At 40.2% G+C, this 13598-nt stretch overlaps 1 protein-coding gene across 5 annotated transcripts in view; it reads right to left on the bottom strand.

The window, feature by feature from the left end:
* KITLG (KIT ligand) overlaps positions 1–13598 on the bottom strand; it is a 128262-nt gene that overhangs the window by 82799 nt on the left and 31865 nt on the right. For all 5 annotated transcript variants that reach the window (XM_040234446.1, XM_040234448.1, XM_040234447.1 and 2 more), the window contains exon 2: positions 4943–5056. In XM_040234446.1, coding sequence (XP_040090380.1) covers positions 4943–5056 — 114 coding nt within the window. The remainder of the gene's footprint in view (positions 1–4942; positions 5057–13598) is intronic.

Below are 13598 nucleotides of genomic sequence, written 5' to 3'. Positions count from 1 at the left end.
TTAGAAACACACATAGGGCTTCGCTTATAGCTCAGTTGGTAAAGCATCTGCCTGCAATGCAGGAGTTGGAGAAGGCAATGGCAACCCACTCCAGTGTTCTTGCCTGGAGAATCCCAGGGATGGGGGAGCCTGGTGGGCTGCCGTCTATGGGGTCGCACAGAGTCGGACACGACTGAAGCGACTTAGCAGCAGCAGCCATGCAGGAGACCCGGGTTCAATTCCTGGGCTGGGAAGATCCCCTGGAGAAGGAAATGACAACCCACTCCAGTATTCTTGCCTGGATAATCCCATGGACAGAGGAGCCTGGCGGGCACAGTCCATGGGATGGCAAGAGTTGAACACAACTTAGCGAATAAACCACCACCAGAAACACATAAGGCACACAGCAAGCATAATTTGGAATTTCATTGGAAAGAGTTTGAAGGTTTATGAATTCTAGATTAAGAACTACTGATTACGTCCTAATTCCTCATTTTCAAAACCAAAAGTTGAATCCCAGAAAGGTTCAGAGATTTACTTGTCCAAAGTCACACAGCTGGATAACAGCAGAGCTGATATCAAACACCCCAGTAAGCCTGACCTACTTCAAGATGCTTTTTTGCTCCACTGTTCTCCAGAGAGAGGCTGTGGTTATCTGTAGCCACAAAACTGAAAAGTCACTCATGTCCCTGTTTGAATTAGTGAAATCAATGAGTTTTAGGCTAAGGATGGGAACGCCACTTCTTTTCAAATATGGAAACAGCCCCATATTGTAAGTATAATATTATGACCTCAGCAGTCCTGACCTATGCAAATGACTATCGCCTGGGACGCCAATCCAACACATTAAGTTTCCTACATCTCATCTCCATGAGCTGCAATCCAGTATTTCTGAGGCAGGGCCCTGATGGCTAAACTTTTCATAAGGACCCTCAGAGATTGTAACTGGATGGTTCTCAAGTAATATTCCACGAAACACCGGTTTAGAGACGTGATTTGCAAACATTTTTTTCCAGAAGCTCAATTCTTTGTTCCACCCAAGTCTTATTTAGAAACCCAGAAACACAAATAAAAGCAGAGCTGCTGGGTAGTCTCTTAAGCCAGCCTGAAAACCACTGTCCTAGAAGACAGCACAGGTCTGGGACCAGGAGCTGGACCTCACCACTCATGGATCTCAGTTTTCCTATTTATGAAATTCTGCATTCTCTAAATTCAGCTCTAGTATCCTATGACCCCACAAATATCACAACCATCACACTACCATTCTATCCTCCGTTGCTAAGTGTGTCCAACTCTTTGTGACCCTGGACTGTAGCTCACCAGGCTCCTCCGTCCATAGGATTATCCAGGTGAGAATACTAGAGTGAGTTGCCATTTTCTCCTCCAGGGGATCTTCCCAACCCAGGAATCAAATCCGGGTCTCTTGCGTTGAGAGATTCTTTACCACTGAGCCACCAAGGGGGCCCTATACTACCATTACTAACATAATATTTAGCAAGCACTTGCTATGTTCCTAGCACTGTCCTTTTAATTTATTTAATCTTTAAAATCACTCTGTGAGGTTAAGTACAGTAGATCCTTGAACAACAGCAGATCCTTGAATTTCGTGAATCTACTCATACTCCTATTTTTTTTCAATAGTATTACACTACTACACAATCCACCTTTGTTGAATCCGTGGATGCAAAAACCACAGCTAGGGAGGAACCTTATGTGCAGAGGGCCAACTACAGGCTGTGAGACGATTTTCCACTGCCAGAAGGTTGGCACTGCTAACCCCTGTTGTACTATTAATCTATTATAATGATGAGGAAACTGAGGCACAGAGAGATTATGTGACAATATCTGTGGTTATATATATATATATGTGTGTGTGTGTATATATATATACACACATATATACACACACACACATTCTCTTATTCCATCTACACCACAAAATTGGGAAGAACTGAGCTTTAGAAAGATAGTTTCTTATCTAAGGCCAAAGAGCATGTCTGTCAGATGCTAAAATCCATTCTAACCAAAAAATTAGTATAAGTCGGATCCCATACTTTACCAGAAAATATTTTAAATAGCACCCATTTTCATGTGGTTATTGTGTATTAGTGATCTGCTTTCATATATTCATAGAGATGGCTTAGCCCCAAACTAGATTATAAACACTCTGAGACCAGGGATTATTTTATATCTTTCAATTTCCTACTCTATGAAATACTGGCTGTGCATTAAGTAGGTCTTTATTCAATCAGAAGTGATCTTCTAAATCCTTTTTTGTTATTAACTTGACTTTTCCCCCAATAATCTTGAGTAAACACACTAATTTCATTTAGATCGACTCTTGAAATTAAAAAATTCCCCTCTGAGTCAGTTGCTGGAAGGGAGAAAAAAAGACTTTTTTTCAGCTTAATGGTTTTACATTTGCCCCCTGGGGAAAGGAAATATATTAATATTTTACTGTTAATAAGTATCTCTTTCCAGGCATTTCTTTCTCAAAGTTTCTTGCATTTTTCAACTGATATGTAACAGACTGAAAATAAGCAGATGGTTAAAGACAAGAACAGAAAATCTTGGAAGGTGCTTACAATACCTACTTATGCCACTTGAAAATATCGGTTTGACATTTCACAGGAAGTGGTGCTTATTAAGTAACATTCTTCAAACAGCAAAAAATACTGACTACAAGTAATTTTTCTTAAATGCCATTTTAATTTTGGACATGCTTAGCCTGTGGTCAGATATACCATCACCTTCCATCTGTGATTCCTTGCCCACATATTTGAAATTGGATGCCTAGGACAAATTCTGATCTCTGCTCATTGTAGCTCCATGTTCCACAAATAGCCCCATTAAGAGTCGTTAATTTTCCAGCTGTGACCTACTTTAAGTCTATTTTGGAGACATATTAATCTAACATATATGTAAACCCATACAACATAGAAAAAGCTATGGTTTTTCCAGTAGTCATGTATGTATGTGAGAGTTGGACTATAAAGAAAGCTGAGTGTCAAAGAAAAAGAACTGATGCTTTTGAACTGTGGTGTTGGAGAGGACTCTTGAGAGTCTCTTGGACTGCAAGGCGATCAAACCAGTCCATCCTAAAGAAAATCAGTCCTGAATATTCATTGGAAGGACTGATGGTGAAACTGAAACTCCAACACTTTGGCCACCTGATGCAGAGAACTGACTCCTTAGAAAAGACCCTGATGCTGATAAAGATTGAATGCAGGAGGAGAAGGGAACAAGAGAGGATGAGATATTTGGATGATATCACCAACTATGGACATGAGTTTGAGCAAGCTCCAGGAGTTGGTGACGGACTGGGAGGCCTGGAGTACTGCAGTCCAGGGGATTGCAAAGAGTCAGACATGACTGAGCAACTGAACTGAACTGATACAACGTAGATAAAACTGGCCATAATAAGAAATGAGGTTAAAGTAAGGTCACAATATTTTGGTCTCTAAACTTTGACAGCATAAACCATCTAAAACAATGGTTCTTAAATCTCCTTTACGGAATATCTTCAAAATGTAGATGCCTAGCTCTCAGACCTGTTTAAACAGTGAGGCCCAGACACCTGTGACTTTCATGAACACCACAGATAATTTAGTTGCTGCACAGTGAGGCACATCCGTACTTCATTCATCGAACAAACATTTCATGAGGGTCTTTGACCCATACCAAATTTTGAATATAAATGTTTTCTTCTTAGTATAGTTCCTTGGCTCACAAACTAATGAGCAATTTGAGGAAAAGGATCATGACCTATGTTTTGAAAAAAGTACTTTCCCAGCCCATCCTTAAACCCAGCTGGGCATATAGGAGGCAAATGTTACAGTGCTAGGATCACCATCCCCTCAAATAAAACATGTTGATACGCCTTCAGATACTGCACCAGAGAATATTTTTAAGCCTGGACTTTGTAGGTATCCAAAGAAATCTGCATGGGGTGTGTGTGTGTGTGCATGTATGCGTATATTCTTAATTCTACACTGAGACTAAGCTAAGCAAGACTCAGATCGTAGCATTAAACTTCTGTTTTGAAGCTTGGCTATGAACCCAAAATAACAACATATACACCAGGAAATGCATATCAAAGTAGGAAAGATACATATCTCAACAAATATACTTTCCTTTCTTTTTTACATCCTACAACCCTCACTTCGGTCCTATTCTCACATCACTCTGCTCTTGAAACAATATTCAAATAACTGAGTGCCACTGGGCTCGTTTAAATCAGGAACTTACAACACGGCTTTTCAAAGTGTGTTCATTTCAAAAGCACACAACGTAGCTCCAATGAACACGTACAACGGCTGCTAGATGCTGAGGGTCGGGAGGAATCCATTTCAGAGGCTGTCACGCCCCCTCTCCGCGGTCTGCATCTTGAGAGGAGCTGGCCTGAGGCTGGCCTGGACGAAGGTGCACTAATGAAAAGCGGCTTTTGCTGAGGGGATGGATGTGGGAGATGTGTCTGGTCAACGTTTGGGCAACAAACGACTCCAGCTGTGTTTACTGAGGGGGCAAACACCCACCCGCGTGTAACGGGGTCTTAGAGAGGTTGGAAACCGGAGAATGAGCAGCTCAGACCTCCTTTTGTTAGGCTCCTTAGAGAAGAGCAGGAAGACGTGTGGAGGGAAAATGAAGCTTGCCTACGAGATAATGGAGAGCAAGCTAGTGCTCACACACCAGCAGACAGAGCCTCGCCAGTGTCCTTCACTGCCTGCAAAGGAGAAGAGGAGGCCAGCAAGGAAACAAAGTCCCTCAAGCGAGGCGCGGCGGCCAGCTTGACCAACAAGATGCTCCGTGACCGCAGGTATCTCCTGACCTGCTCTCTACAAACCCTTCAGGATAACTCAGTGACTTCTCTCCTGATCGCTGAAAGACACTAATCTGGGGCAAGAAAAAAAGGAAATCTTTTTCAAAAAGTCCAAGAGTCAGAGCAATTGAAAGCATTCCTTACCAATTTTGTTACGTCTTTCACATCATCAGTCACACGGTTCCGGCAGATCCCTTGAGTGTGGACGAGAGGATTAAATAGGAGCAGTTGAAGATAAATGCAAGTGATAATCCAAGTCTAAATGAAAAGAGAAAAAAATGCTGGTGACCGTCAATAAATATCCATAGTCACTCAAACTATTAACAACTAACATTTTCTGCCTTAATGTGGAAAAAAGAATTGATCTTGTGGGTTTTTTTTTTTTTCTTTTAATACTATTGGCTTAAATACAATTAAATGCCTTACACACAAACTATGCTAACCAAATTTCTTAAAATTCTCAGTTAAAATATGGTTTGGATTTTTCATTTCAATGACAGTATCGTTAACTTTTGTCAAAAGCTTTCTATGGGCAATTCCCCAATGGCAATTAGAAATGAACTTGTAGCAACATGAAAAGAATCTATCACTTAAGCTATTTTCTAAAAACTAGGGAATGCATAAAATTTGTACCTTAAGGCACCAAAAAATTTTTTCTCTACTTTAAATGTAGATTGTATAGCAAGTAACAGCAAAACTCTGAGCATTGCTTTAACCCAATAACCTACTGGAACACCCAGTTAAAGTGAGGGAGAGATATTTAGGAGAGAATTTAATCTAATTTGTGGGATATCAAAAGAATCATTGTTTTCTATCAGCTTTTTAGCGATTTAACAAGGAAAAATATTTTTTTAGTCAATGAGAAGACATTTTTGAATACCAGCATGAAGTAATCACACACACACACACACACACACACACACACACACACGCTACCTCTCTTTCCAAATAACTCTTTCAACCATGTTAAATAGTTACTTTTATGCATGGCTTACTTTTTCTTATCACCCTATGTTTTATATTTCCAAAAATTGGGGCATCTATTTTTTTCCTCCTCAGTATCTTTACAAGACATAACAGCACCTGGAATATAAAAAGCTCTTGCTAAATATTTGCTAGATGAATCAGTGATCAAGGTTAAAAAAGAGTCTAACGCTTCAAATTTGGTACCTATTTATTGAACTTGTACGAGACAGGGACTGAGCCAGCCAGAAAAACAAAGGTGATAAGACTCCTCTGAAATGCAGATTCAGGGAAATAAGTAATATCCACACCCTGTGATAAATGTTTTGGGAACCCAGAGGAGGAAGCAATTAATCAATTAATCTTAAGGGAGAGAACTTGTGGCAGAAAGGCAGTGCCAAGAAAAGCCTCAGAGAAAATGGGACTCCAACTGGATTCTGGTGGACAGAGGAGGAATTTGCAAGAGTTGACAGGGAAGGGATGAGCATTCCAGGAAAAATAAACAACAGGAGCATAGGCGTGGAGATGTGATGATATTTTAAAATGTGAGAATTCTTTTATGAGTTAACATTCATCTACGGAATCTTAAAATTACACAAAGGCCCATCTGCACATGGCTAGAAATCTTTCCTACTTATTATGTAACCAGCCATGTATCAAATGGAACTGGATTATTATTTTCAATTAATATCTGCCCCCTTAATAGGTATTATACTGGGCCAAGTTACAATGACCATTTACTGAAATTTCTAAGACTACAATACTACCTACATAGATAATAATGGAGTGTGAACAAAACTAAAATCCCTTCATTGTTTTACCATTGTAATCTATGAATGTTAAGCAATCCTGCTTAATTTTGTTTAAGGCTACTTGGGCTTGGTGGGATCCTGCTCTTCTCCCTTGGGCCAAAAATAAAGACTAAATTGTGTACATCAGGGGTCCCTAACCTCTGGGATCTAGTGCCTGATGATCTGAAGTGAAGCTGAGTAATAAATAACAGAAATAGCATGCACAATCCATGTAATATGCTTGAATCATCCCCAAACTATCCCCATCTCTACCCTGGCCTGTGGAAAAATTGTCTTCCATGAAACTGGGCCTTGGTGCCCAAAAGGGTGGGAACCGCTGGTGTAAATGATTTGTTTGGGGATTCTGCTTTTTGGACAATCCCAACACATAACATCTCCCCTAAGAGTTTCCCTTCATGTATGTAAATACAATGCTTAAACTCAAAGTGTCTCTCATACTGTCATCGCTAAAATCTAACCCTCCCTTGAAATAGATTTCTCCAACACCCTCTTTCATGATCTGACTTTGGAATCCTCCCTAAGGATCTCTATAAAGGGCCAATCCCTAATAACCTTATTCATATTCTAGGCTGTAAGGAATATAAAGGCACAGGGATGAGGGAGGGGGAATTCAATAAAGGTGATCAAAAGGTACAAACTTTCAGTCGAAAGATAAATAACTACTAGGGATGTAGTGTATAACATGATAAATATAGTTAGCACTGCTCTATGTTATATTTGAAAGTTGTCTGAGAGTAAATCCCAAGAGTTCTTATCACAAGGAAAAAAATCTCTGCTTCTTTACTTTTGTAACTATATGAGATGACAGATGTTCACTAATCTTAATATGGTCATCACTGCATGATGTAAGTCAAATTACTACGCCGTACAACTTATATAGGGTATATGTCAATTATATCTCAGTAAGACTGAATGAAAAAAAAAAAAGAAATATTAGGGCAAAAATTCTATTGATTTCTCTTTACCTTGTCTTATGCCTGACAGTGAAGAAACACTACACAAAGATTTGTTCACTCATTCATTCATTCAGCAAATATTTATTAAGCACCTAGCGCTACTGTGTGCTGGGCACTGTTCTAGATGCTGTGGATACATTAGTTTAAAAAAAAGCAAAAATCCCTGCCCTCAGGAAGCTTAGCTTCTAGTGAGAGAAGGCACAGCATGACCAAGAAAACTGATAAATACCCAGATTATATAGTATGTTAAAAGTGCACCATGAAAAGAGAAAAATTAGATCTCAGTACAGGGACTGGAATTATAAGGCCTACTGTTCTCTACTAGCAGCAGGGTCTTAGGTTCCAGGTGACAGTTACACTCATGAGGCTTTGGAGGCTTCACCCAGCACCAAGTGTACTACTGAGCTTTGAGAAGGGAAACAGGAGCGGTGACAAACAGCACGCACAGCAGGGTAGAACTCATAACTGACTCCTGAACCATCTCTAATGTCCACACATCACTATATCCCTGGAGCATGTGGCAATGATCCACAATGCTGGGTGGGCAGGACCACTTCTCAGGCTTATATCTCGCTAGTTGAGTAGCCCCTTCAGGGACATGCCATGAGCTGCCACTCATTCTCCATTATAGCTACTCCCACCAGTAACAGTCTCAACAATAAAATGCATCCTGGTGATTGCTCTGCTACCTAGTAACTTCAGCAGAATTCTCTTGGGTGAAGTTTAGGTATACTCCTATCAGTTACTTGAGTTCTTGATACAAAAAGGAAGGTAGAGAGGTCAAATCCCCAGGCATCTCTGAATCTAGAGAAAAGGCCACAGTACCAGCTATTAATGCCACCTCTCTTTCCCCAGAGACTGCAATATGAATGACTGCAAAAAGAATGCTATTTTGGTGGGGCCTCATTGCGAAGGCAATGTTTTTCAAAGATTAGATGGCACTAAGGGAATTATCCATGTAGATGTCTGTAGGAGAGTATTATATTCAGAGAAAGAGAAGATACTGCTAAGTCCCTAAGGTCTATTTTGTTGTTTTCAATTGAATCTTTCAAGATATTTTATTATTAAAGTAATATATTATCATTACCAAACACTTGGAGAATAAAGAAAAAACCTACTTGGGATGTCACTCCCCTGACAATGTTTAGAGTGTACCTCCCCCCCCTCCATTATAAAAGAAATGCATCTCATTGATTTAAGGAACCTGCTTTATTTAAGGAAGAGCAAGAAGAAAGCAGGGCTTCTCAGGTGGTGCTAGTGGTCAAGAACCCATCTGCCGACGCAGGAGACAAGAGACTTGGGTTCTATCCCTAAGTTGGGAAGATCCCCTGAAGGAGGGCATGGTAACCCACTTCAGTATTCTTGCCTGGAGAATCCCACGGGTGGGCTACAGTCCATAGGGTTGCAAAGAGTTGGACAGGGCTGAAGCTTAGCACACGTGCATGCATGTGAGATTAAAGCAGGGAGCAATGAAGATGATGATGTCAAAGAGAACAAGTCAGATCATGTAGGGTCTTGTATACTCCTCTGGATTTTTGACTTTTACTGTGAACCAAGAGGGATTCGTTGCAGAATTTTGAGTATAGGAGACAGATGACATAGAATAATAATACTAAAAACCTGGTTATTTCTTACAAAACTGAACATACACTTACCATATGATCGAGCAATCATGCTCCTTGGTCCTGTCCCAAGGAGCTGAAAATATATATCCATACAAAAACCTGCTCACTGATTTTTATAGCAGCTTATTCAAAACTGCCAAAACTTGGAAACAAACAGAATGTCCTTCAGCAGGTGAATAGATGAATAAACTGTGGTATATCTGGGCAATGGACTTTTACTCAGCACTAAAAAGAAATGAGCCATGAAGCCATAAAATGACCTAGAGGAAACAAAGGCACATTACAAAGTGAAGAAGCCAATATGAAAAGGCTCTACACCATTTGATTCCAACTCCTCTGTCATTCCGGAAAGGGCAAAACTGTGCAAACAGTTAAAAGATCAGTGTTGCCAGGGGTTGGAGCGGGAGGCATGCACAGACAGAGCATGCATGCATGTGTGCTCAGCTGTGTTTGACTCTGCGCGACCCTATGGACTGTAGCCCACCAGGCTCCTCTGTCCATGGGATTCTCCAGGCAAAAATACTGCAGTGGGTTGCCATTTTCTTCTCCAGGAGATCTCCCCAACCCAGGGATCGAATTCATGTCTCTTGCATTGCTGCTGCTAAGTCACGTCAGTCACGTCGACTCTGTGCGACCCCATGGACTGCAGCCTACGAGGGTCCTCTGTCCATGGGAGTTTCCAGGCAAGAGTACTGGAGTGGGTCGCCAGTGCCTTCTCTATCTCTTGCGTTAGCAGGCAGATTTTCTTTTTACCACTCAGCCACCTGGGAAGCCCACAGAGCACAGAAGATTTCTAGCACAGTGAAAGTACTCTATATGATACTATAATTGTGAATATATGTAATTATATGTTTGTCTAAACTCACAGAAAATACACCAGCAAGAGTAAACCCTAGCATAGACTATGGGCTCTGGGTGATTAAGGTGTATCAATGGAAGTCCATCAGCTGTAACAGATGTACCAACCACTCTGGTGGGAGATTATTGATAACGAGGGAGGCCCTGCATGTGTCGGGGTAAGGGGCATTGGGGAAACCTCTGTACCTTCCTCTCAATTTTGCTACGAACTGCTCTAAAAATATAAATTCTTTCCCTAAAAAAAAAAACAAAAATTTTAAAAAGATCACTTCTGATTGCTGTGGTAAGAACAGACTCAGGCTTTAACAACAAGTAGAAACAGGAAGACCAATTTGGGGATACTGCTGTAATCCAAGCAAGAAAGGGCTGTCGCCGTGTACTGCTTAGAGATGGTTAGCTCAGAGTCAAGGATGATTCCAAGGATTCTGGTCTGAGCAACTGAATGGACAGTACTGCCATCAAGTTATCAATACGGGAATGACTGAGGGGTAGAGAAGGTTTGGGGGGTCATATCAGGAGTAAAGTTTTGAATGTCCTCAGTCTGAGATGTCTTTAAGATACCCCAGTGATGAAAGTAGGTCAGGATATTCGAATCTGGACTGAGGAGGGTAGTTTGGGCTGGATATATAAATACGACAGCCTTTGATACATAAATGGAATTTTAAGCAAAAGAGTGGATGAGACTATCAAAGGAGTGAATACAAACAGAAAAAAGAACAAATAACTGGGTCCTGTGGTGCTCCAACCTGAAGAGGTCTGGAAAAAGATTTAGAACACACAAAGGAGCCTGAGAGAGAGCCAGGGGAGGAGGAAGAGGAGGAACCCAAGTTAAAAAAAAAAAAAAACCAGAAGTCCCTTAAGGAGGTCAAACTATGAACTACATCAAATACTCATAACAGATCAAGTAAGATGAGGACTGAGAACTGAATTTAGCAGCATAGAAGTCACTGGTGACATTAACAAGAGCATTTTTATTGAAGCAGTTTGGAAAAGGCCAGGGAGCGGCGGATTTGAGAGTGAAGGCTGAGCGATTAGAAACAGTGCAAACAGATAGCTTTTTTTTTTTTAAAGAGGCGTCTTTCAAAGGATAGCAAATAAATAAATAAACAAAGAAATAACAACAAAGTGAGAATGTGGTTGGTGAAGAATTAGGTTGGAATGGGGGGAGACTTATTTGTAAGATGGTAGAAATACCAGGCTGTCTGTATACCTATGGGGACAATCCAGAAGGAGATGCAACTGGCATTGTAGGTCAGAAGAAAGGTACATTAGAGCAATGTTCTTGAGGACAGGAAGGGGTGAGACCCAGGTCTCAAATAGAGGGCCCAGCTTTGAATAGAGTGTATACGGTAGGTCATCAGTACCACCAGGCAGGACGTCTGAATGTGTGCACAAACGCTGCTGCTTTCTGAACAGCAGTGAATACAACTTTCCCTTACTGATATTTACTGGGTACCAAACATTTTGTCCAACTGATCACAAACAAAATTTAAGATCTATCTATCTTAATTTTGAAGATGAAGAAACCAAAATAAAGAGAGATTTGGTGACTTGTACATGGTGAGGGCTAAGCTGGTAAAGAATCTGCCTGCAATGCAGGAGACCCTGGTTCGATTCCTGGGTCGGGAACATCTGCTGCAGAAGGGATAGGCTACCCACTCCAGTATTCTGGCCTGGAGAATCCCATTGGCTGTATAGTCCATAGGGTCACAAAGAGTCGGACACTACTGAGTGACTTTCACTTTCACTCTGTGGTGAGATCAGAATGAAAACTCAAGTGGGTGCAGTTTGAAATCCTGTCCTCTTCACCACTTCATACTATCATAGCACTCCCAGGAAGCTGTTTACATCACTGGTGAGGACTCTGACACCATCTCTCAAAGACTTCAATAATTATTTAAATACCATGCATATGAAGACAAGCTTGTTTCCAAGTCAAAGCTGAATATTTTACATTTTTCAGAACTTTTAATTTTATAATTTTATATGTTTTTGAGAGTTTATTAATTGTAAGTTTTGTAAGACATTCGAAATCTATTAACAATTGCAAAGTAATTTCACCAGGGCTACAATTTCTTTTGGATCAACTATATACAAACATCTGTAAAGATGACTTTGCCCAATTTATTAGGGCCTATTTGGGCAGGACTAAACTTAAATCTGTTAATACACTCAAATATTCCTGAGAGAATGTAAATTGGTGCAGCTACTATGGAAAACAGTATGGAGGTTCTTCAAAAAAAACTAAAGATATATTTTCCATATGATTTTACCATCCCACTCTTGGACATATATCATGAGAAAACTATCATTTGAAAAGATACAGGCACCCCAATGTTCATTGCACCACTATTTACAATAGCCAAGCTATAGAAACAACCTAAATGCCCATCAACAGATGAACAGATAAAGATGTGATACATGTATGGAATGGCACACTAGCCATAAAGTAGACTGCAACAGTGCCATTTACAACCACGTGAGTAGACCTAGAGATTATCACACCAAGTGAAGTCAGTCAGAGGAAGCCAGACACCATATGATATCACTCATATCTGGAATCTAAAACACAACACAAATGGACAATGCCTAAGAAACAGAAACAGACTCACATAGTAGTTGTGGTTGCCAAAGGTGAGGGGAGATGGGGAAGGAATGGACTGGAAGTTTGGGACTAGCAGGTGCAACCTATTTTACATAGGATGGATAAACAAGATCCTACTCTACAGCACAGAGAACTATATTCAATATCCTGGGATAGACTATAATGGAAAAAAAACATGAAAAAGAACACATGAATGTAACTGAATCACTTTGCTGCACACTGGAAATTAACACAACATAGTAAAACAATTATACTTCAATAAAATTAAAAAAAAAACAAGTATCTCTGAGAAACATATTTCATGAAGCTCTATGTTAAAGCTATTACACTGAAACTGTAATTTGATGTTGCATATACAGTTGGCCCTTGAGCAATGCAGCAGTCATCCATGTATAATTTATAGTCAGCCCACCCTATCCCCGGCTCCTCAGCATCCAGGGATTCAACCAATCTGAGACTCTGTAGTACCTCAGTATTTACTATTGAAAAATATCCATATATAAGTGGGACCCATGCAGTTCACACTCATGTTCTTCAAGGGTCATGTACTTTGCTACTGATGAGGATTCATCTTTCATAAAATCCAATCATTCACTCAGGCATAACTAAACATTAGGACGGAGGAGCAGTCAGGGTAGAAACGTATTGAGCATTCTGCACAGCAGTAGTCATAACTCCCTATCAGTATTTCTGGGAGAGGGTTGAAATGAGGAGCTTACTTCTTTAAATGGAAAAGTATTTTTTCCATATTATTCTATGCAGAAACTATTCTAATATATAGTACACACACTTCCCTGATATCCTAAACAGTGACTAGAAATATTAAACTTTGCTTTTCTTTGATGATTCATTCTCATCAAATAAAGGAAAGACTAAATGAAATAAGCCAGACACGGAAATACAAATATCCTATGATCTCCCGTTTGTCAAAAAAAAAGGTGAACTCATAGTAATGAAGAGTAGAACAGAAAGGTGGCTAGG

Source organism: Oryx dammah, unplaced genomic scaffold, assembly GCF_014754425.2.
Source record: "Oryx dammah isolate SB20612 unplaced genomic scaffold, SCBI_Odam_1.1 HiC_scaffold_29, whole genome shotgun sequence".
Lineage (NCBI taxonomy): Eukaryota > Metazoa > Chordata > Mammalia > Artiodactyla > Bovidae > Oryx > Oryx dammah.
This window is presented reverse-complemented; position numbering and strand designations above follow the sequence as displayed.